Source organism: Eublepharis macularius, chromosome 5 (genome assembly GCF_028583425.1).
Source record: "Eublepharis macularius isolate TG4126 chromosome 5, MPM_Emac_v1.0, whole genome shotgun sequence".
Taxonomy (NCBI): Eukaryota; Metazoa; Chordata; class Lepidosauria; order Squamata; family Eublepharidae; genus Eublepharis; species Eublepharis macularius.
Genome location: NC_072794.1, coordinates 110,400,188 through 110,424,119, shown reverse-complemented (window position 1 = coordinate 110,424,119; position 23,932 = coordinate 110,400,188). Strand labels below are relative to the sequence as shown.

The 23,932-nt window shown below is 44.1% G+C and overlaps 1 protein-coding gene across 1 annotated transcript in view; it reads left to right on the top strand.

Annotated features, from left to right (window-relative positions):
• TFEB (transcription factor EB) overlaps positions 1-23,932 on the top strand; it is an 84,767-nt gene that overhangs the window by 52,025 nt on the left and 8,810 nt on the right. Inside the window, exons 2-8 of the mRNA XM_054980053.1 lie at positions 11,320-11,556; positions 13,564-13,812; positions 15,081-15,161; positions 18,117-18,237; positions 18,355-18,411; positions 21,338-21,413; positions 23,442-23,589. Of these exons, the coding sequence (XP_054836028.1) occupies positions 11,359-11,556; positions 13,564-13,812; positions 15,081-15,161; positions 18,117-18,237; positions 18,355-18,411; positions 21,338-21,413; positions 23,442-23,589 (930 nt within the window). The 5' untranslated portion in view covers positions 11,320-11,358. The remainder of the gene's footprint in view (positions 1-11,319; positions 11,557-13,563; positions 13,813-15,080; positions 15,162-18,116; positions 18,238-18,354; positions 18,412-21,337; positions 21,414-23,441; positions 23,590-23,932) is intronic.

Below are 23,932 nucleotides of genomic sequence, written 5' to 3'. Positions count from 1 at the left end.
GGGGTGGCCAAATGAAGACCAGTAGACACATGGGACACCAAAATGCACTGAACTCAAAGGGCTTAGATTGGAGTAACTGAGCAGGTTATCTTTCCATAGAATCCATCGTCGGAAGCAGCCATTTTTTCTAAGGCAACAGATCTCTGTCACTTGGAGATCAATTGTAAAAATTCTGGGAGGTCTCCAGTCACTATCTACCTAGATTGGACAGAATTTAAGGAAAGACCACAGGGTCTTCCTTCCACTTGAGGACTGAAGGTGTTTGTGAAACACATGCAATTTCTGCCATTCATGCAAGCAGGCTTAAATCTATGGTATCTCTCTAGTTCATATGTATCCCACTTTTCCTCCAAGAAACTCTCTTCCATTTTATCCTTACAACAACTCTGTAAGACAGACTAGGCTGAGAGAGAATGAGTGGCTCAAGGTCACCCAGCAAGCTGCATGGTTGAGCAGGGATTTGTACCTGTGTTTTGCTACTCCCACACCCTAACCACTATACCACATAGGAATCCTCCACCCCCGCTTTCCCACCCCCACTTACCTAACGGATGGGGCGCGCGCACCTTCCCTGCAAGCTCCCCCACGGCGCAGCCACCGGGATCGGGCCCATTTTGGCCCGGATTGGGGCCGCTGTGGAGCACAGCAGCACTCCTGTGCTCCGCAGCGCCTGAAAACGTGCCCGATCCGTGGCAAAACGGGCCTGTTTTGAGGCTCTGTGGAGCACAGGAGAGTTCCTGCGCTCTGCAGCACCTCAAAAACAGGCCCGATCCACGCCGAAACAGGCCCTTTTTAGGCGCTGCGGAGCGCAGGAGTGCTCCTCGCTCTGCAGCACCTCAAAACGGGCCCATTTCAGCATGCATCGGGCCCGTTTTGAGCCCCTGTGGAGCCTGGACATGCTCCCAGGGGCTGCGCGATGACGTCACTTCTGAAGTGATGTCATTTCGCCTGTGGGGGCGTGCACCCCCTCTCCCCCATGGTAAGTGCCAGTCCCCTATCCCCCGCCCGGAGGATGAGGGAGCCTGGCAACCCCAATACCACACTGTTTCTCAGTGGTAGTCCCCCCACCAAACCTATTCCTAGATCATAAATAATCATGTTTTTGAAAAGATTCCAAAAGCTAATTAAATGGTAAACAGGTTATTTGTAAGTTCTGTAGTAACTTTTTCACATGCTACAATACTTAGGTTTTCCACCTTTTCACTATGCAATATTTGGAGCTTTGAATAATGGAGACAACTAAATTTCTTAAAGTTTCATTTTAAAAATGTGATGCAGAAAATAAGAAAATCTGAAAATAAAATGAGTCATGGCTCCCTACTATTCCTTTATTGAGGATTTGTCCACAGGATCGAGCAAAGTGGAGGAGGCTAGGGTTGTCAGCTCTGGGTTGGAAAATTCTTGGAGATTTGGAGGGTGGAACCTGGGGAGGGGGGTTGGGGAGAGGGGATCAGCTGGGTATATAGCCATTGAGTCCACCTTACAAAGCAGCTGTTTTCTCTAGGGCAACGGATTTTTGTCAGCTGCAGATCAGTTGTAATTCCATAAAATCTCGAGCCACCACATGGTGGTTGGGAATCCTAGCTGTAACTCTGGTAGAGCCTATGCTTGGCATACAGAAGGCCCAAGGTTCAATCCTTAGCAACTCCAGTTAAAAAGATCTATTTAAAAGGATATGATCTGGTAGTTGGTGATATAAAAGACCTCTTCCTGAGACCCTAGAGGGCTGCTGCCAATCTGAGTAGACAATAGTGACCTTAATGGACTAATGGTGTGATTCAGTATAAGGCCAGCTCCATGTGTGCCCTACATATCCCCAAGAAACTATAGGCCATGTCCACTTGTAGGCGATAGAATGCTTTCAGGTGATTCATGAAACTGCAACAAAGATAAATTCCAGAGGGGGTTCCGTGCTAGTCTGTTGCAGCGACTGCTGTCAAGAGTCCCATTGTATTTAAAGTCTAATGGCTTTATTGTGGCATAACGTTTGTACTAGAGCCCCATTTATCAGTTGGCAGATATACAAGGGGTTAGGGGGGGTACCATTCCCCTGCCCAGGGTGGAGGATCCCTGCTCCCATCCTCCCCTCCCCACTTACTTGGCTGGCGAGGGGGCATTCTTCCCGGGCTGCCCCTCCAGGTGGTGCAGCATGCCCCATGCCCACAGTAGCCCGATTCAGGCCGAATCGCACCCTGCAGCGGGCCCGTTTCAGGCCAAATTGCACCCCGCAGTGGGCCAATTCAACCCCCTACAGGAGTGCTCCCTGGCCACCCTTTGACCTGCATGATGGTGTCACTTTCTGGAAACGATGTCATCGCCCAAGCCAGGAGCACGCATGCAAAAACAGACACAAAAACGCAGAGGTAAGTGCCAGGCTCCCAATCTCCTGATGGGGAAGTCAGAGGACCTGGCAACCCTACATGGGGTACAAAGAAAAAAATACTAAGCAGGAGACCAGAGACCATGAACTGAAAAGGAAGCAGTATGCAAGTTGTTTATTCAAAGCTCACATTTCTACAAAATGAAAATTGGACTCTTTGTTTACCACTTCTTTCCCTCTGTGACTGTGTATTTCTGGGGGCTACATACAATGGCCTCTAGTTGAACATTTGGAATATCTCATGAGATTTAATATTTTGATAGTGGCTGATGGGGGTGGAACATCTGAGTCCAGGATAGTTGAGCACTGAAAGCCACTGGTGGGGCAGAATAGGGAACATTGTTCTCTGCAAAGTGTCATGGCACTGTACAATAAATGAATGAAAAATATCCCAAATGCCCAAAGCTTCACTTATCCACAGGTTTGAAATTCAAACGTCAATTTCTTCAATTATTATTACAGTGCCCATGATGTTTTACAAAGTGGGGGGAGTGGAGGGAGACAATAGAGGAAAGGGGTGGGGAGACACAAGTTAGCACATGGTGACTATGAGCAAATATAATTTTATTAAAGCTAGGTTATAGATATGAATGAGGGTTACAAAATGAAGCCAAGGCATTGTGGAAAAGTTGAGCATTGAGAAGGTATTTTAAGGAGTGGTAGAACCATCAAGGGAGGAGGTTCCCTGCATAGGATATAACAAAGAAGAATGGCAGAATCATGTTAAAAAGAAAGAGACCTTGGCCGTCGTCACACGGGCATCTCTTCCGTTAAATTTACAGCATATAGCGTCCTACCTGTTATCGGCACAGTAACATTTCTTTGGGTCACCTAACGGCTCTTCACGCCACCAGCTGTCCACAGCGAAGCACTCTGTTCTGTTCTCTCTAACCGCGCAGGAGCAGCTCCTCCCCCCTTTTTTTTATTATTCTGGCGTTTAATTCCGCTATAATGGAATAACAGCATATAAACATTCCGTTAGAGCAAAACATTACGACCCTTTTGTTTTTCCAACTTTGAAATTATATAAATAGCCCTTTGCCCGCAGAAAACTCCCTGTCTGATGTGATCCCCATCGCTGAAGACTCTGCCATGGCGATTGAGTCATTTTTACTTCAGCAGAAATTTTGCATTGTGTTATGTTGTTATGGCATTATAAAGACATAATAAAATAAAAAAGAGGGGTCGCAGGAAGAAATGGATTCTGGGATTGAAGGGAGGGCATAGGACGTTGCGAGGCGAAATACATCGATGTGAGACATGCACACTGAGGCACAAAATAGCGCGACTATCAAGCACAAAGCAGAAGAGAGAAAATAGCTACAGTGTTGGAATAAGGTGGGTTTTTGCCGGGAAATAGCGCCATTTTAGCGCTAAATAAAAGCCCGTGTGACGACGGCCCTTGAAGTCACTGAGCATACTGAGTTGGGGGTGCAAAGGTAGGTCACAGACAGGAATACAGCAGAAAACCATGACAGAAAGTCAAGGGCAAGGGGTTTACGCTGGATATGGAAGAGGATAGGAGGTTAGAGAAGGAATTTGCTGAGGACCATCCCATTGGGTAATGGCAGACATAAATGAGTGCAGGTCTGGCTCTAGCATACTTCAGGGTGGGGCACCTGCTGGGGCCCAAGGCATTTGGTAGGGCCACTGCCCCCCCTCCACCTGCATGCCTCTTCTGCATCTACCTGTATAACCTTCTCCTGCCTGCTTGCTTGCAAGTGCTTGACATTTTGTGCTCCTGGCTGCCCAGCACCACCATGGAAGAGCCGAAAGGTGGTAGAAGCACTACTCCTGATGATCACACCAACAGCATTTCTAGCCACACACTAATCTGTGCCTTTGAGGAAAGGGCATGCGTGTGGCTATGACCATGGGTGGTGGGATGGGTCGAGGGGAAAGATGAACAATCAGTTGCGGGGAGAACCCAGCACTTATCTTGTAGTGGCCCCTGCTGCTTTTCACGCGCGTGCAAAGCAGGGGAGGAAAGATGGGAGAATGGGCCTCTCAGGCACATTCCCAGGGCTGTGCGAAGACATCACCTCTGGGACGTGATGTCATCACACAGGTGCGGGAACTTGCACATTTCTCAGCGGGCCAATTTGGGCCCCAAACAGTCCGGATTCAGCCCATTGGGGGCCAAAATCGGTCCACTAAGAAGTGGATGTGTGCTCTCAGGGGTAGCGTGATGACATCACTCCCAGAGGTGATGTCATTGCGCCGCCCAAGGAGTGTGCCGAGGAAGCCCATTCCCTCACCTGTCCTCCCCTTCTGGCTAGGTGAGTAGAGGCATGGGGTAGGGGTGAGAGTGGGGGATCCCCCACTCCCCACAAAGGAATGGCATCCCTAAGTAGGCGGTATGCGGATGAGGCAAGAAGGCAGTTGGAAGGGGGACTCCTGGTGATAGGCAGAGGAGGGGAGTAGGCCCTGTAAACCTGGAACAGGCCCTGGATGTGTGACAGTAGAAACCTTTTTTTATAATGAAAACTGAGACTTAGATGCCAAGTTTGGTATGTAGCTTTCAGGGTTTTTGTTGTATTTGGCACATGGTCAGTTAGACAAATGTGCATCACTCTGTTTCATGCATGTTGCATCTGACAAAGTAGATTCTGGCTTTCAAATGCTTGTGCTACAATAAATGTGTTATATCTATACATTATTTTGGTTGCAGTAGACCAAGATGGGTACTCCTATGGAATCTGTAACCCAGTTGTGCTTTAATTTGTTTGGTAGTTGACTTGATAAAAGTGGTATTGTTTGAATACATTTGAGTTTGTAAGCAATTTAGATGAGCAGTTTGAGGTAAAGAACTGGAAATGGGGAGAGTCGTGGAAAAAGAAATAGTATGTCTTTATTTCTCAGTTTACCGCTGGGTTTTGGTACATATTTCATTACATCCTTCCACCTGGGATTTTTACATTCCAGGTAACTTGTGTATGATATACCTGCCTTTTGGATGTTCTGGATGGTTCTGGCTCTTCCCTATTTCTTTGTTTTGTTTTCTGGAGTACCTCTTCGTTTATTTTGTTAACTGCTATTTGAGGTGGCATTTGTTCTTGGCCCCTCCACTGATTTGTGACTACCCTTGAGAGCATTTATAGTTTCCTTTCCTGCACATAAGTCCTCCTAAAATGGAACATACTTAGCGCAATAGATAGTATACAGTAGCATAGTCCACAGTCCCTATCCCTTTACCAAAGCAGCTTTCTGAACCATTTATTTATGGTACAGCCCCATTATCTGTGTAATGAGGCTGAAATTTGTTTAAATTGTTCACCGTTTTTAATGAGAGCTGGGCTGGGAATTCTCAGCTTGCCTGGATAGGCTTGGTTTTCACAGTGAGGAGTGAAAACATGGGATTTCTTTGTAGACTAGCACCTGTATTGGCGGGGTAAATTCTGATGGGCTGTTGCTGCCAGAACTCAAGACTAGAGATGGGCATGAACTGAAATACGAACCAAAATTAAGCTTGAACCAGGCTGGTTCGTAGTTCGCGAACCATGGTTCATCAGATCCCATTTCTGATGAACCGCCACGAACTTTTAGGCTGAATTGTTTGGTTCGGTTTTTGGTTCATCACTGCAGACAGCCTGGTGCCAGTCAATCAGTTTCCTAGGCAACAGGGGATGGACTTCCTGCTACCTTCTGCTGACTCGGACGTGACCTTCTGCTGGCCTGGGAGTGACCTTCTGCTGGCCCAGAAGTGATGATTTTCTGACCTGGAAGTGCTGTTTTCATGAACCAGGGCAGGTTCGTGAAAGTTCGTGGTTTGTGAAATGTGATGAACCACGAACCGCATGGTTCGGTTTTTTCCTGGTTTGCGCCTATCTCTACCCAAGACCCAGATTGAAGACCTTTTTACACACATGAGAGGGAGAACCAATTTGGTGCTCAAAGCAGAGATACTCCCAAGGCTGCCAAGACTCATAAATAAGCAATGCAGCAACTTGGCCAGCAAGTCTATGGCCAAGCCAATACTAGGGACAGATTTCACAGTAGGGGCCTTCCACAAGTGACCTCTTTAATGCCAAGTTATACGTACTGTATCTTTAAGAGGTGGGGGGTTGGTTTAGGATTTCATTTTTACAACAAAGAACAAAAACAGAAGAAAAAATAATATACAAAATAAATCAAAATATCTTGAAGCAGCCCTGTTGAGACTGGAGTACAGTCTTTGAATCCAGAGATAATGTTCTGAAACACTAACTTTTAAAAACCATATGTGTTCATCTTTCTCCTTCTCTCTTGGTTCTTTAAAAAAATTAATTGGTAACATAATGGTGGCAGTATCCCTGGTGCAATCCACCTTGTTTATTCAGGTCGTCTTTAAAAAAATTTAAAGTCACAAAGTAAATAACCATGTATTGTCGAAGGCTTTCACGGCCGGAGAATGATGGTTGTTGTGGGTTTTCCGGGCTGTATTGCCGTGGTCTTGGCATTGTAGTTCCTGACGTTTCGCCAGCAGCTGTGGCTGGCCTCTTCAGAGGTGTAGCACCAAAAGACAGAGATCTCTCAGTGTCCAGAAGTGACATCACTGTGCCAGCTGCGCAAGTGCTCCTATGCTCTGCATGGGGCCGATTCAGCCCATTTGGGGCCCAAATCAGGCCCAAACGAAGCGCAGGAATGCTCCCACAGCCAGCACAACATCAATTCTGGAAGTGACATTGCCACACCTGTTGGGAGTGTGTGTGTGGTGCACGTTCCTGAGGTGCCTGCCGATAGCAGGCAACCTTTGGGAGCTTGCCACCTCATATCAATCGCTGGGTGATCGGTGGATGAGGGTGCAAATCCCCGTGATTTTGCCCACCATGGGTGGGCACTCAGGAACCCTACCCCCCCCCCACACCACTCACCTGGCCGGTGGGGGAGAAAGGCAGGGGAACAGGACTCCTAGGCACACCCTAAGAGCGCTCCCGTGCTTCTCAGTGGGCCAATTTTCCAGGAGTGTAAGGGGACCTGACAACCCTAAAAGGACTTCAGCATGGTATAATTTCATAGAGTCCACCCTCCAAAGCAGCCATTGTTTCCAGGTGAACGGATATCTGTGGCCTGGAGATCAGTTGTAATTCTGGGAGATCTCCAGCCACCACCTGGGGGCTCTGACAATGAGACCAAAAGTCTCTGTGAAGATCAATATGAATACTAACCTATATAAATATTTTCTGTTTTAAAGTGCAAAGTGCTCATACAAAAGTTAATAAAAATCAATTAACTATAACCAGCCCCAGTGTACCATTAACTATAACAAATACAATTAACTATGTCAATTACAATCAGAATCATCCATAAACTCATTATTGACCAATCATAAGTTGTATCAGAATCATGAAGACCATGATCACAGCAATCAATATCCAATAAATATGTCAATAAATATAATAAATATTGCAATAAATAACAATCAGCTTGTGCTCTATGTTCATATATGGGTAACATATGGGTAACATGAGCACTTTTCACTTTAATACAGAAAATAATTATATAGGTTAGTATTCATATTGATTTTCATGGGTCTCATTGTCGGCATCTTTATACCCATGAAAACCCTTATTAGTAGGTACCATCTGGAGGCTGGCAACCCCAAGCTCTAAGATTTCACAAATTTCTATGGCATATGCCATGTGCCTGGCAACTCTAGTGGTACATTTGTGCACTTCTCCAAGATTTCCTAGCTTTTATCTGATGTTTAGCAAACTTGCTTTGCTGTAAAGTTTTTTAAAATGATCACAGCAAAACTTGGATTTTCTCAGTTCCAGAAGCCATTTTCCCTGGTCCTGTACCGGCCATTTCCTCCCATCACCACCAGGGGCCTCTTTTTAAAATGGTAAGAATGTTATATTAACATAACAGCTTCTCTGAATTCCTAACTTACTTTAAAAACAAATCTCCAACTCCTTTCCTGTGGAGATATAATAGGAAAGGCATATTTTGCAAATGAAAGGGGATAGAGGCTTACTTTTTTAAAAATCAAAGCTGAGAATTCAGAGAACCTCAGACATACTGTTATAATTATTCATCTATCATTTAGAAAAAAACCTGAAAAAGCCCTGCTGGGAGACCAGAGTGGGGAAACCTGCCATGTTGAAGCCCCATTGTTGCTGCACTGTATTCGTTTGGCAGTCACAGCTGCGACAGACAATGACACAAGACCGTCCTCATGTGGAAAACGCTGGATTGCCTGGGGTGAGACTAGGGTTGCCAGTCCCCTGCTGGGACCGGGGGATCCCCCGCCCCCTTCACCCACTGCCCCCACTTACCTGGCCAGCAGGGGAGGAATGCACCTCCCAGAGGCCACACTTCTGTGGGCCTGATCCAGCCTGAATCAGGCCACTGCAAAGGGGAGGGCTCCAGCACTCCACAGCAGCCCAATTTGAGCCCAAATTGGACGAATTGAGGCCCAAATTGGACTGGATCGGGCCCAAATTGGGCCGGATCAAGCTGCTGTGGAGTGTATCAATGCTCCCATGCTCCACAGTGGACCAGTTTGGCCCCCTGCGGAGCACAGGAGCACTCCCGGAGGCAACTACGGCCCATGCAATAACACTTCCCAGAAGTGACGTCGTCGTGCGGGCCAGGAGCACGCATGTGAGAACTAAGTGAGGGAATGTAAGAGCCAGGACCTCCTGTCTTACCGCTAGAAGGGGACCTGGCAACCCTAAGCGAGACTGTTCCTCTCAAGAGTGGAGCTGCTATCATCTGCTGATTATGGAAGTTGAACTGTGCGGATGAGTCTATTGATTATGCACATTTCTTCCTGAGGATTTATGGGATGGGCAAAGTGGTTTTAAATATTTGTGGAATGTGTTTGTTTTCTGTTTTATTTTTACATTATAAGCTGCTTTGAATTTTCACTGAGCAGATAAAAGCAGGATAAAAGCTTTAAATAAGTTTTTAAAAATTGTGCACTGTTAAATCTTCATTTTGCCTTGCATGGCAAATGCATTGTACAAAGTTTTATGTCTGATACATGTTTTGAACTTCTGCTGCTTGTTCTCATTTCAAAGCCATTTTCTTCTTTTGAGCATAAGCTGAATGGGAAACTAGTGAAGATCTTGTCTAAGTGTGCTGACCAACTTGCAGTTCACGCAACTTTATTTTGGCATGCATATAAGTTGCAATTTCCTGGACTGCTCCAGATATTAATCAAAAAGAGGTTGAAATTATGCCCCCTGTGGTCTAGGTGTTCTAACCTTAGAATCACCTCTAATAGCTAAGGTACAAGAGACGAATTACACGAGGAGGAGCACCACGTGAAGGGAGTTACGATGTTAGCTGAGTTTTAAAAGAGATCAGAAGGCTTTGTCAATTTCCCCTCTCTACAGAGCCAGGGAGATTGCTCCCCAGAAGGTTTGTTTATTTCCTCTTGGCCTCTTAGAAGGGGAGGTGAAAATGACAGAGCAGAGAGAAAATTAACAAACCCTCTGAGCTGGGATCTCCCTGGCTCTGTAGAGAGGGGAAATTAACAAATCCTTCTGATCTCTTTTAAAACTCACCTTCCCACCTAACATTGCGACTCTCTTCATGTGCTCCTCCTTGTGTAATTCATCTCTTGCAGCTTGGCTCTAAGTCATGCTGAGGGAGTAAAACCAATAAATTAGAAAAGGTATTTAATGTTGGTAGTCACTCAAATATGCCTGCAAAGAAAAATCAATAAAGTGCGTTATACATATGTACCTTAAAATTAATCATAGTGCTGAAACTATGGTTTGCTCCATTTGCATTTTCTAATTTTCAGTTATTGCAATTAGCTCTAGTCAGAACACCTTACAAGGAACAATTTATGGATGAACTGACCTCTTGCAAGGATCTCTAATCTGATGTAGCAGTGCAGCATTTGCAAAGCTTTTCTTGTCACTTTAATTCCAGCTGAGTTTCTGTTAGGAAAATTTCTGTAGAAATTATATCTATTTTGATATCTATTTTGTAATTTTCATGAAACATCATAGAACAAATATGGAAGCATGTATAACAGAAAACATGCATCCATTTGATAACAAGTAAAAGTTGAGAGGCATGTGGCTATTATTCTGGTTATAATCACTTATGGCAAATAGCTATCAGAGCCAATGCCCTTGGTAGTTAAACCCAGCTTGCAGTCCATAGCAAGGCCTGTGCTATAAAATGGGAGATTAACAAGGTAATCCTATGTAGTTACACCAGTCTAAACCCAGGGATTTCAGTGTGTTTAGACTAGGTAGGCTATTAGATACAGTGTGGGGTTGCCAGATCCTCCAGGCTTCAAACCAAGGGATGGGGGTTATCTAGGGGGGGGATATGCTTGGGAGGGTACTCCGATTTCAGCTGATTTTAAGAAAAATACACCTGCACCAAGGGGTGGGGGGCTCCAGACCTTCCATTGTCATGCTGGGAATGACGTCATTCCTGGCACAATGAAGGTTTTGGAGCCCTCAAGAGCATGCTCCAGGGCTCCCAGGTGCATTCCCCACCCCTTTCTCCCCTGCCAGGTAAGAGGCAGTGTGGGGCAGAAGCTGGGAGCGAGGATCCCTTGCTCCCACTGGGGGACTGGGAACCCTACTGCAGTGAGAGACCTCCCACCATTTAACTGTGTTTGTCACTGGTGCTTCCAAGGCTGGCAAGAAAAACTGGGGGAGGTGCACTCCAGCATGCAGCTTTCACCACAAGTGATGTCATTATGTCAAGAGGGCACTGATACTCTAGGATTCAGCCAAAACTCTATGATTTAACTAGAGGGTTGCCCCTGTTGTAATGACATCCCTTCCGTTTTTTACCAGAAGTGATGTTGTGCATTAGTGTGATGCCTGTGTGCCTATCCCCACCCTCTAATTCCTATGGGGGGTTGGCTGGCTGTAGCCGGCAACCCCAGTTTAGTCTGGAGTAAATCAGCAGATTACCCTGTTAGCCTAATCTTATTTTCATGGTGAATTCTTAAGACTAAACCCTTAAACGTTTTTTTCTAGGATTGTAAGTGTCCCTTGGGCAGACTGCAAGCGTGCGCCATGGCGTCACGCATTGGCCTGCGGATGCAGCTCATGCGAGAGCAAGTACAGCAAGAGGAACAACGGGAGCGCATGCAGCAGCAGGCAATGATGCATTACATGCAGCAGCAGCAGCAAATGCCAATGGTTGCAACTCCTGCTATCAACACACCAGTAAATTTTCAGTCCCCACCCTCTGTGCCCGGAGAAGTCTTAAAGGTACAGTTCCAGCCATTCCCTGTTTGTAATGGATTGTTTGGTTTTCTTGTATTGTTTTAGCATGACCTGCCACAAGCAGGTCTCTGTAGAGGTAGTATATTAATATTTGAAATAAAGAAATACATAATAAAATTTCAGTTGGTGATTTGGCATTGCTAGTGAGGTTGCCAGATGGAATAGCCTTTTATTTACTTATTTATTACTTCCTTCATTCATACCCCACTTTTTCCCCAATGAGGCTCCAGTGGCTTACAATCCTGTCCTCCATTTTAGCCTTACAGCAACCCTGTGAAGTAGGTTATCTGAGTGTGTGTGGCTGGCCCAAGGTCACCCAGCAAACTTCTATGGCAGAGTGAGGTTTTGAACTGCGGTCTCCCAAATCCTAGTCTGATATTCTAACCACTACACTACACTGGCTCACTAATAGATAAAATTCTACCATCCTACCAGCTCTCCAGGCAGGTGCCCTCCGGCGGGCAGGGAAGGGGGTTGCACCACCTTGTTCCTTCCCCTGCCCTGGGAGTAGCAGCATGTTCCAGCTGCCTCTCCCTGCAAAATTCTCCTCGGCCTTCACAGGAACCTGAATTTAAAGGCCTCCCCTTGCCCCACCTCCCTGGCTCTGCCCCCAGTCTCCACCCAGTCTTCCTGACTGCCCCTGCTCCCAGCCTATCTGACAGGAGAGCTGGGTAGACTCTGCAGTCTCCTGGCCCCACCCACTCCATCCCAGCCTAGGGCAGGGCATTTGGTCTGCTCTCCACCTGGCTTGCCCATGTTGTTCCTGAACCCTCCCCAGTGGCTCCCGGACAGCTGGGGGCCTGTGACTGCCTGGCTTATGCTGATAGCAATTGCCTGGGGGCCTGGATTAGGTGGAGCCATCTGGGCAACTGCAGGAGAAGGGTGAGTCTGCTGAGTGGCTGCAGGCTGTTCCCCAGAGTTGTGCCTGAGCGTCAGCTATGACTGGCCTAAAGGTGAGGGAGGCCTGGGGGCCTGAAGAGGCTCCTGCAGCTGAGGTACTGGCAGAGGCTGAGCTGCAGGGCCTGAAGATGGTGTCTGTTGCTGCAGGGCTGGGGGCGTGGGTGAGGGGGGGTGGACAAAAGGATGGCGTTGCCAGACAACTTTGAACACTGTGAGTCCTAAATAAACGCTATTATTTTTTGTTAGAGGTAGGGATCATGTATTTTGAAATTTGGAAGTACTGAAATTTATAGACATAGAAACAAAAGATCCTAAATGAACCAGTCTCCTTGATAAAGGTTTTCTAAAACAGGTCAAGTGGCTTCCTATTAGCTACTGTACTTTTTTGGCTTATATATTGAACTCTTGTGGCTTCAACAGACCACCATAGTTTAGCCTTTGCTTAAGCCTGATCGTGTCAGAAGCTAAGCAGGGTCAGCCTTGATTAATAATTGGGTGGGAGACCTCCAGGGAAGACAAGGGTCTCTGTACAGAGACAGGCAGTGGCAAAACACCTCCATTAGTCTCTTACCTTGAAAACCCCAGCAGAGGTTCCCATAAGTTGACTATGGCCCTTTTCACACTGTTTACCTGCTCCCAGGACGTTGCGAAATATCGTGCAAAAACTGTGGAAGATAGTGTCTTCTCGCAAGAGTTTTGTGTGACATCGCGCAAAACTCTTGCGAGAAGATGCTATCTTCCGCGGGTTTTGCGCAATATTTCGCAACGTCCTGGGAGCAGGTAAGCAGTGTGAAAAGGGCCTATGACAGCATTTTCCATTACGTAACTACTGTACAATTGGAGCCACTTAAGTCCATGATTTAACTGTACTTGTAGCTATAGTATGTTTTGTATAATTATCTTGTTATCCCTAGTGGTTCTTACTCTGAATCTTAATGCTGGATCTGTAATGCAAACTCTTGTTACGTCCCTATGGGGGGGGGGAATCTTTTTTCCTGAATCCCTATTCATCTGAAAATTGTTATCTCTGTTTACATGACAACTCTTTTTTCCCTTTCTCCCTGACCCACACCTTCGAATGACTGCTTTTAGGTTCAGTCTTTTCTGGAGAACCCTACAACATACCACTTGCAAAAGTCAAGGGACAAGAAGGTCCAAGAATACCTGTCTGAAACCTATGGGAACAAGTTTGCTCCTCTGCTCAGTGCTCCTTCTCCCAAGCCTCCTCCTTCAGCCTCACCTGGTGTCCGGCCAAGCCATGTTATGTCCTCTTCTGCAGGCAACAGCACCCCAAACAGTCCAATGGCTATGCTCAACATTGGCTCTAATCCAGAGAGAGAGGTGTGTATGTGGCTTCCATGCATGGGAACATAAGGGGGCCAGTCATTGCTGAATTATGAAATGGAGTGTGGATGCAGCTCTGCTATTCCCAGTACCTTTCTGTAGGAACTCAAAAAGGAAGCAGTAAGAACGCTTGTGGTGAGCCCACATCTATTTCAGGATCTGCCTTCTTATCACAGATTATCTCTTAGAGTTATGCTACATGAACAGCACACTTACGTAGTGCAACTCTTATTGGACTATATCACTTCAGACTACAGGTGCAGCAGTGAGTGTTGGAATACTCCCATCTATCAAATACTTCATTGTATGAAAAAAACACCTTAGCAATGGAGAAAGAAAACTAGGATGTCTGAAAAAGATTAGGCTAAAAGGCACGTCAGACATGCAATCTCCCTCCATTTGTGGTAAACACCAGTTTACAATTGCACAATTTTGTTTTCCTTGTTAGGGTAAAGGAAAAGGTAGTCCCCTGTGCAAGCACTGAGTCATTGCTGACCCTTGGGGGATGTCGCATCACGACATTTTCTTGGCAGACTTTTTACGGGGTGGTTTGCCGTTGCCTTCCCTAGTCATCTACACTTTACCCCCAGGAAACTGGGTACTCATTTTACCGACCTTGGAAGGATGGAAGGCTGAGTCAACCTTGAGCCGGCTACCTGAACCCGGCTTCCTCCAGGATCAAACTCAGGTCGTGACTCGTGAGCAGAGCTTGGGCTGCAGTACTGCAGCTTACCACTCTGTGCCATGGGGCTCTGGTTTTCCTAGTTATCCACCTAAAAAGTCTATGGTTCGTGGTGCTTAGGAGTTCCCACAGGATTTTTAAAGGCAAAAGGCAACTGCAAGGGGAGGGTAATGTGGATCAAGAGCAGAGTTTAATCCCGCCCTTCCCAAACACATACGCTAGGGAAAGGCTTAAACCCTGTGCCATATCTTTGGTCCAAATTGGCTCCTCTCCATTCCTGTTGTGTAGCAGTTTTTAACCTTTATTTAGTTTGTTTTGTTTTTTGAAAAAGCCTGCTTGTGTCATGTATATATTAACTCTAAGGCAAGAGGAATACTAGCTGTGGAGGGAACAGTTTTTTTTCTTTTCCAGCAGAAAACTGTAAGGGCATATGAAGCCAAACATTATTTAGAACAGGTTTTTAAATCTATGAGTGTTTCCAACATCTGTGCATGCACTTGCATTTATTTTTTTAAAAAATCTGCATTGGCTAGGTAGAGGGAAACTCATGGTACGTCTGAAAAGATGCCCTTTTTCCTTTCAGATAGATGACGTCATCGAAGACATCATGCAGCTGACGACTACTGTGGGATGTATTAATCCAGAAATTCATGGGCCCAGTACTGTGAGTCTCCCCTTCTTTGCCTTTTGCAGTCACACTGAAAGGAATTTATGAAAGGGAGCCAGGAGAATGCTATCTTGGCAGAATGGTAGTGAGGATTTAGTGACGCCTACATTCAAATGTTTCTAGAGGTGAACAAAAGGGGCAGACTTTCCCTATTTGATTGCCTTCACTTATGTTTCACGAGACTGGGAGTGCTCTTTGGGATTACTTGCATCTCCCCACCTGCTGTTGTGCATACATGGAAAACCATTTGAAGAAGGAGCATCCAAGCATCAGTTGAATGCAGGATACCCCTTGCATTACTAGAAGACAGGGGTAGTGGAATTTGAAGAAGATCTGGCATTCCAACACCATCATGTTTTCTAGATTGGACATGCATGCATGAAGAGCTGACTCTAGACAATAGATTGTTCTGCATCCTTATAATGCTATAGCCCCTCTGTGCTTCTGTGGTGTGAACATGCTCCCATGAAGATTTCTAACTGCATTTGGGCAAAAATGAATATTGTTGTAAGACCTCCATAATGCGTGCCTGAATGCTTATCTGTCAAAATGGCTCTTTGCTTTGTTCAGGTACCACCCTCCCTCCTCAGTTTGGCATTCTTTGCTAAATTGCAACTATGGGAAGCCAGCAAGGCAATACATTTAAGATGCATTGAGAGCCAGTTTGGTGTAGTGGTTAAGAGCGCGGGACTCTAACCTGGAGAGCCGGGTTTGATACCCCACTCCTCCACTTGAAGCCAGCTGGGTGACCTTGGGCTAGTCACGGGTCTCTGGAGCTCTCTCAGCCCCACCCACCTCACAGGGTGTTTTGTTGTGGGGATAATAATGACATACTTTGTAAACCGCTCTGAGTGGGCATTAAGTTGTCCTGAAGGGCGGTATATAAATCGAATGTTATTATTATTATTATGCAAAATCTTACTCACAAGTCCTGATGTTGAGTCCACACAGCACATACTAGTGTACATAGGTAGGGAGTGATGGGCTGCAGCTCTGTGGTAGAGCACCTGCTTTGTGTGCAAAAGATCCCGGGTTCAGTCTCTGGCACTTACATTTAAAAGAACCTCTGGTAAAAGAACTGGGAAAGCTTTCTGGTTACACAGTCCAGTAATGTGGCTCAATATGTTAAAACTTAATATATTCATATGCTCCCATGGAGTTGTCAGAGCATGTGCTGTCTCAGGGCTCCTGTCATGGTCTGTTCCAGTTCAGCAGCTGTCGTAAATACTAATATTCAGATGGGTGGCAGATAATATGCATACACCTCTCTGAATATATTCTGGATATAGGATAAGCTGCCATAGCAAGTCCAATTATATGTCCATCTATACCAGAACTATCCCATATGGATGGGTTGGCAGTGCTGCCTTAGATTATTTTAATAGCACTTGTCTGCAATTGAACTTGGGGCCTTATACATGCAAAACATGTACTTTACTGGATTATAGCTTCTCTCCTGAGAAAAACAGGCCCTGGTGGCAACCTGTGAATCATGTTTCATGGACTTACAATTAGAGATGGGCACAAACTGCAATACGAACTAAAAAAACCCACGAACAGTCCAATCTGCTGTTTGCGAACAAGCTGTTTGTGAGGCCCCATTCTAAATGAACAGGTGGTCGTTGGAAGCCTTGTTCATTGCTGTTTGTTGCTGTTCGTCAAGCCAGACAGTCTGGCACCTGTAATCAATTCCCTTGGCAACTTAGACAGGGATTGTCTGAACTCTGTCTGAACTCCTGCTGTTGCTCTGGAAACCCCAATCTAAGCCCAATTTAGCTTGGTAGGCAGGTCTTCCTTCCAAGTGTGGACTGGATCTCCAAATTTGTTGCAAGAAGAAAAGGGGGGGGGGGAATCCCAGCTCTCGCTTTTAGGGAGAGACAGTGGCTGTTAGACAGACAGGGTGAGTGCATTGGAGCTTGAATTTTCTTTGTATGTGTGGGATAGGGATTTACCCCTTCAAGTTACAGGGCTGCTGCCAGGCTCTGAGGCCAAGCTATTATTTATTATTGGTACCTTTCCTGCTATCTGCTCGGGTAGGGTTTCTGGGAGTGGTGCGGTAGGGATCTACCCCTTCAAGTTCCAGGGCTGCTGTCAGGCTCTGGGGCCAAGCTATTATTTATTATTGGTACATTTCCTGCTGCCTGCTCAGGTAAGGTTTCTGGGAGTGGTACAGTAGGGATCTTCATGGCTGGAGGAGAGCCTGCTGGCCCCCACAAACAAACAACAATGAACATGTTCGTGAACAGGATCATGTTCGTCAATGTTCATTGTTCATTGTTTGTGGATGGCAACGAACAATGAACACTATGTTTGTTTGTTTTTCTGTTCGTGTCCATGTCTACTTACAATAGAGCAGGCAGGAATTATTCCAAGGTTGGACTGTCCCTAATTAAAGGGATGATCCTGAGGAAGGCAAAGAGTCTTTTGCTTAATTGTTCTCACAAATATTGAGCACGGGGATGATGGCAATAAGATGGTGTCACTGTGGGTGGGAGGTTTAAGTGTGTATCTTTCTGTCCAAACACCTGAGATTCTGCTTTGACTGTGACCTTTCAGGAAAGATCATAGCAAAGCAGGATTTGGATATAACAGCAAATCAGAGGATAACCCAGAAAGTGAACAAAATAAGGACAATGCCATGTGGATGCTAAAAAATTGAAGCAAAAACTCATTTTAGAAGCAGCCTTCGGCTGCCATATCTTGTGCAGGATGCACCAGCCTGTCTTACTGAAACAGCAATGGCAATGGAGCCCTTCATGTTTTGAAATCCTTATAGTCATCCTAATTTAAAAAAAATTCTTTTGGTTGGTAGTAGTCACCACAAAATCTGGTAATCTATATAAAGAGCTTTTGCATCTAGCTGCTGGGCTGCTGTTTTGCCCCTTATTCAAGCATAGGATATTTCTTATGCCAAGATAAAATAATTTTTGCTTTCCCTCCTTTATTTTCCAGCTGCCACTATCCAGCAGCCATATGAATGTGTACAGCAGTGACCCTCAGATGACACCCTCTTTGGTTGGTGTCACCAGCAGCTCCTGTCCTGCTGATCTTACCCAGAAGAGAGAGCTCACAGGTAATACTTGGTAGTTTGACTAGTTGGTTCATGTCTGAGTATGTCAATGTATGTGCACCTTAGATATTGTTCTTATTTCTGTTAGCTCACCGATTCAATTGTATTTTTGTTTTCTAGATGCTGAGAGTCGTGCTCTGGCAAAGGAACGTCAGAAAAAGGACAATCATAATCTGAGTGAGTGATGCCTGTCTAGAACTCCCTCTCAGACTCTCATTCAGTGCTCTCATCTTATCCTTTCTTGGTTTTCTGGCATGTTTCTGATGCAGCACTAGGATCCAAATTTCACTGCTTTGTCTATGCAGATATATAGCTCACCCTGATTCAGGGAAGGACCCCATAAGTGCAAAGGAAGATAGTTCTTGAAAGTGCACAGAGCTGATCTATGCCTGTAGACCTCTTTATCTTTCCTCCTGCTGCCTCTGTTGAATCCACCTGGCACAAATGAATATCAGACAAGTATTTTTATCATGTGGTTGTCTTCTAGCACCATTGCAAAATTCATTCATGTAACTATGCTGCCTCAATCTGGAGCAAATCTGCAATCGCAGTTCTCCATTGGATTTAATTTTTAAAAAGAAACAACCATTTTAAATAGTGAAGATAGATATGGCCAATCCCTCCTAGTGAGGAGGGGTGATAAGCAATCCCTCCCTATGTTGCTACTTTTGTGACAGGCAAAGAAAATCAAACTGATAGTCTCAAGACTGCCTTTTTTGGTCTGACCTAAACCAATGCTGTGACTGCTCAGAGAGAAAGGCAGCTTCTGTCTGAGCTGCAGTAAGTTCTCAGCAGCCATGAGGGAAAGCTCATGGTGATCCATGTGGAGGAGATACCTTGACTCAGCTGAAGACCCACCCACATCTCTGAGCACTTTAGAATACTTTAGAAGGTAGGATCTTCATGTTTTTAAACACTTCCTTGATAGGCTCCCTTTTAGAAAACAAATACTGAAAGCTTTGGAATTCAGAACAATGACTTGGAGTGAGTTGTGCTAATTTTTTAAAAAATCACAATAAACTTTTGACCTTAGTGTGTGTGTTATGTGCTGTCAAGTCACCTCCAACCTATGGTGACCCTATGAATGAAAGACCTCCAAAACATCCTTTCATTAACAGACTTGCTTACATCTTGCAATCTGGAGGACATGGCTTCTTTTATTGAGTCAAGCCATCTTATTTTGGGTTTTCCTCTTTTCCTGCTGCCTTCAACTTTTCCTAGCATTATTGACTTTTCTAGAGCGTCTTGTCTTCTCATGATGTGACCAAAGAACAATTGCCTCATTTTTGCTTCTAGAGAGAATTTGGACTTGAATATATTTATTGGTCTTTTTGGCCATCCATAATATCAGCAAAACTCTCCTCCAGCACCACATTTCAAATGAAACAATTTTCTTCCTGTCAGCTTTCTTCATTGTCCAACTTTCATACTGTACATATAATGGGGAATACCATAGTTTGGATTATCTTGATCTTGGTCCCCAGAGAGACATCTTTATCTTTAAGGATCTTGTCTAGCTCCCTCACAGCTGCTCTTCCAAGTCGCAATCTTCTTCTGATTTCTTGGGCGCAGTCTCCCTTTTGGTTGATGATTGAGCCAAGGGATAGAAAATCTTGAACAATTTCAATTTCCTCTTTGTCAGCTTTAAAATTGTGTAATTTCTCAGTAGTCATTACTTTTGTCTACTTGATGTTTAGCTTGTAATCCTGCTTTGGAGCTTTCTTCTTTAACCTTCATCAGTAGTCGTTTTAAGTCTTCACTATTTTCTGCGAGTAATGTGGTGTCATCTTATATCTCAAATTGTTATTGTTCCTTCCATCAGTTTTCACTTCATCTTCTTCCATATCTAATCAGCTTTCCTTATGATATGTTCTGCATAGAGGTTGAACAGGTAGGAGATAATATGCATCCTTGTCAGACACCTTTGCCAATTGGAAACCATTATGTTTTCCCATATTTTGTCCTAACAGTAGCCTCTTGTCCAAAGTACAGGTTGTGCATCAAAACAATCAGATGTTGTAGCACTCCTGTTTCTTTTTAACATCATCCATAGCTTTTCATGATCCACACAGTCAAAAGCTTTGCTGTAATCTATAAAATATAGGCTGATTTTCTTCTGGAATTCTCTGGTGTGTTCCATTAGCCATTGTAAATTTGCAATGTGATTGCTAGTGCCTTTTCCTTTTCTGAATCCAGTTTAAACATCTGGCATTTCTTGTTCCATATATGGTAAGAGTCTTTGCTGTAGAATTTTGAGTATCACTTTGCTTGCATCACTTTGACCTCACTTTGCTCTCAGTGATGTCCTTCATTTTCAGCCATATGTCCTCAATCCTCTATTCCTTTCCTATCAGGACACGTTAAGTTGCCACCACTTCAGTTTTTTCTGTGGCTTTCTTGTAGCTGAAATGAACTCACATTCTTCCCCCGTTTACCTTGTTGTTTCCCTTATGTCAATTTTTTTATTGTAAACTTCTTGGAGCAGGGCACTTCCTAATGCACAGAGATAAAAATCTTTTAAAATGTTTGAAATGCATATGATTTGTTCATTTGGCTAAAAGCTACTGAATGTCTTCTATGTATACTTCCCTACTAAATTGTGACTGTAGCCATGGGTTATCTGTCTGAGGAAGATGGCGGGGGGGGGGGCTGAATCTAAGCCTCAGTATTCTTCCTCCCTGTATCTTTCCTCCTCCCTCAGTTACAGGAACTGACAGCTGGTTATCTGTTCTGTGGCAATCCAGTATTTGGAATCAACCATACAGAATACTCCAGTTAATGGATGCAGAGATGAGGTGCTGAGATCCTTAAGTCCAGCACTCTTCCTTGCATGTGGGCACTTGCTGAACAGAGTTTTATATATCTGGCTGAGATGGACAAGTCAGATTGAGAGTAAAATCATAGACTTTCTGGACAATTGAATTCCACAAGCAGGTAGAGGAACTGGGATGTACACCAATAAGTATAGACAGTTTCATTGTTTTGAAATTCCTTTACACTGGGTTCATTTGGATCTATTAGGTGGCAATCACTATGTATCAATGTCTTCTGTGATCATTGCAAAAATATCAAGTTCTTGACATTTTTCTTTTTTTCTCTTTAGTTGAAAGAAGACGAAGGTTCAACATCAACGACCGTATTAAAGAATTAGGAATGCTGATCCCTAAAGCTGGAGACTTGTAGGTTCTGGTAAAAGTTAAAGGGGGGGGGGGCGGATTTTGCTTTCTCCCACTCAGGACACCAAGCAGAGAAAGACATAGTGAGAGCAGAGCTAGCTGTGAAATTATTATTTCCCCATATCCTATGAAAATAATATTTTAATTTCTATTGCAAAATATCTTCACAATTTGTTTTGTTTTCAATGCCTGGATTTTAAAGTCCAGATTAAACATTGCATGGGAGATCTGAAGCTGTACTTTAGATCTCCCTACCCTTTTTAGTTGGCATGGTCCATGTCAGGTTGCAACACGTCATGTCTAGTTTCAGCCTTGAAGTTGCCCTTTTTCCTTTGTGGCAATTAAATTGCTGTTGTTGTAGTTGCATTTTTTGCGAACTGAAAAGTTCAGTACATTTTGTCATTATGGGAAGGGCTCTGAGTCCCTTAGGGTAGTTGTAAAATTACTTTTTTTTCATCAGTTTATATGGGCTTAGATCTTGTGGGTTAACCAATTTTTCCACTAAACCGGACCTAACTTGATATTATGCTAGAGAATTTTTTAAAAAACCAAATAGTCCAAAGAGCAGACTTGGAAAAGGAGGACACTTCTTTGGCTGCCAAGGTCAACCAAAGTATTCTAGTCCCTTCAGAACAGTCTTACATGGTTACCTAAAGAGCACTGTGTATGCTTCAGAGCCTGAACATCTGGGTGAACTGGAAACATTAATCGGTGTAGGCATTCAGCAAATCCTATCTGTCTCATACCCTTTGTCAAATGATGCATCCACCAAAACAGAAGCTATATTGAAGTGTAAAGTTTGTAAAGATACTGTTTTTTTATAATAATTTTATACATGAGAATAAATTACATTTGTGCTCATATGAAAATATTTATATGGATTCAGAACAGTGGTCAGTCTAGCTTAGTACTGTCCTGATTGGCCAAGGTCTCAGGCAGAGAATGATCTTTCTCAATACTAGCAGCCTGAATCCTTGAACTTGGAATGCTGGCAACTGAACCTGAGACCTTCTGTATACGGAGCATTGGCTCCCTCACTGAACCAAAGCTATTACCCCTCTTAGTGCAACAATGAGTCCTAGATCTTTATATATTTGGAAAACTTTAAAGTGTTTGCAAGTGCCTACATCTTAAGCTTGCTGCTCCAATTTTTGTAATTAAAAAAAAATCTTACAACTGAACAAAACACACCCACATTCAGAATAGCACAAAAGCTTTAAATATTGTTGATCACGTTGTAATTACAACATAGCCTTGAGCATCTGGGCAAGATGAAAAGTTGATTTTAAAGATATTCTAAAAATATGTTGAGTAAATTAATTTTCAGAAAACTTCTTTCAGCCAGAATAGAGGACTTATATATTCTCTCTGCTTTCTCTAAACAGGATAGGAGGAGTCAGTTTGATCTTGTGCACTACCATTTGTCAAGTTCCAATCAGCATGTAGCCTGTTGCTCCAGTTTATGACATTAACTGTCCATTAGGACAGAGGTGTATAAAGTATCAGGGAGTGTTCCAGCAGTGACTGTTTTGGTCCAGCTCTGGTCATCATTTCCATAATTCATTGTTCCTAAATAACATCCAGGCATAACATAGAGCTAACTAATAGATCAGCTAACAAAGTGCACATCATCACTTCTAATTAAGTTAGTGTTATGGATACACTATTACTTCATCAGTTCTTACATGATAATCCTCTGTTGTGGCTGCTGGTACAGTACAACCTTTTCTAGTGCCAACCATGTGTTTTCTCAGTTGACATACCATCTTAAAAGGCAAACCAGTTTTAATTTGTTCATTTATTTTTTTTATTTGGCTGGCAAGTTAGTTCAGTGTGTCAGGATTTCCTAGAGGATTTCTTTGGCTCCCAAGAAATATACACAACGCATTAAATTACTATGATCACTTTACAGCCTCTTCCTTGATTTGCTTAGAATTTTTGGATATTAAACATTCTCCAAGTGTGCCTTTCTCAGGCACTTTCCTGAGTCTGAAGTAATCTCTAATGCCTTACTCCCTTGTTTTGATTCAGGGATGTACGCTGGAACAAAGGGACAATTCTGAAGGCCTCTGTGGATTACATCAGGAGGATGCAGAAAGATCTGCAGAAGTCACGTGATCTGGAGAATCATTCTAGGCGCCTGGAAATGGCAAACAAGCAGCTCTGGCTCCGCATACAAGTGGGTGTTCAAATTTTGTGCTGTGCTCATATATTCTCATTCTCTTTTGCATACTCGCAGAAGCTGTATTCTCTTTACCTCCTCATAGAAGATTGCATGCTAACCTTCCATCCCCTTCTATTTGGTAGCATGTCTCATAGCCTGACTTTATGGTAAGACATGAAATAGATTAACAGCCTTGGCAACAAAGCAAATTTGTATGGTAGCCTTCACTACTTAAGCTTACTAGTTATGCACATACAACTTTGCTGCTTCTCCAAAGGATGTGTGCTCACATGATTCACTGTTAGCCAGTCATAGCTGGCTGGCTCTAGTGTTTTCAAAGGCTCTTATTGAATTTAGC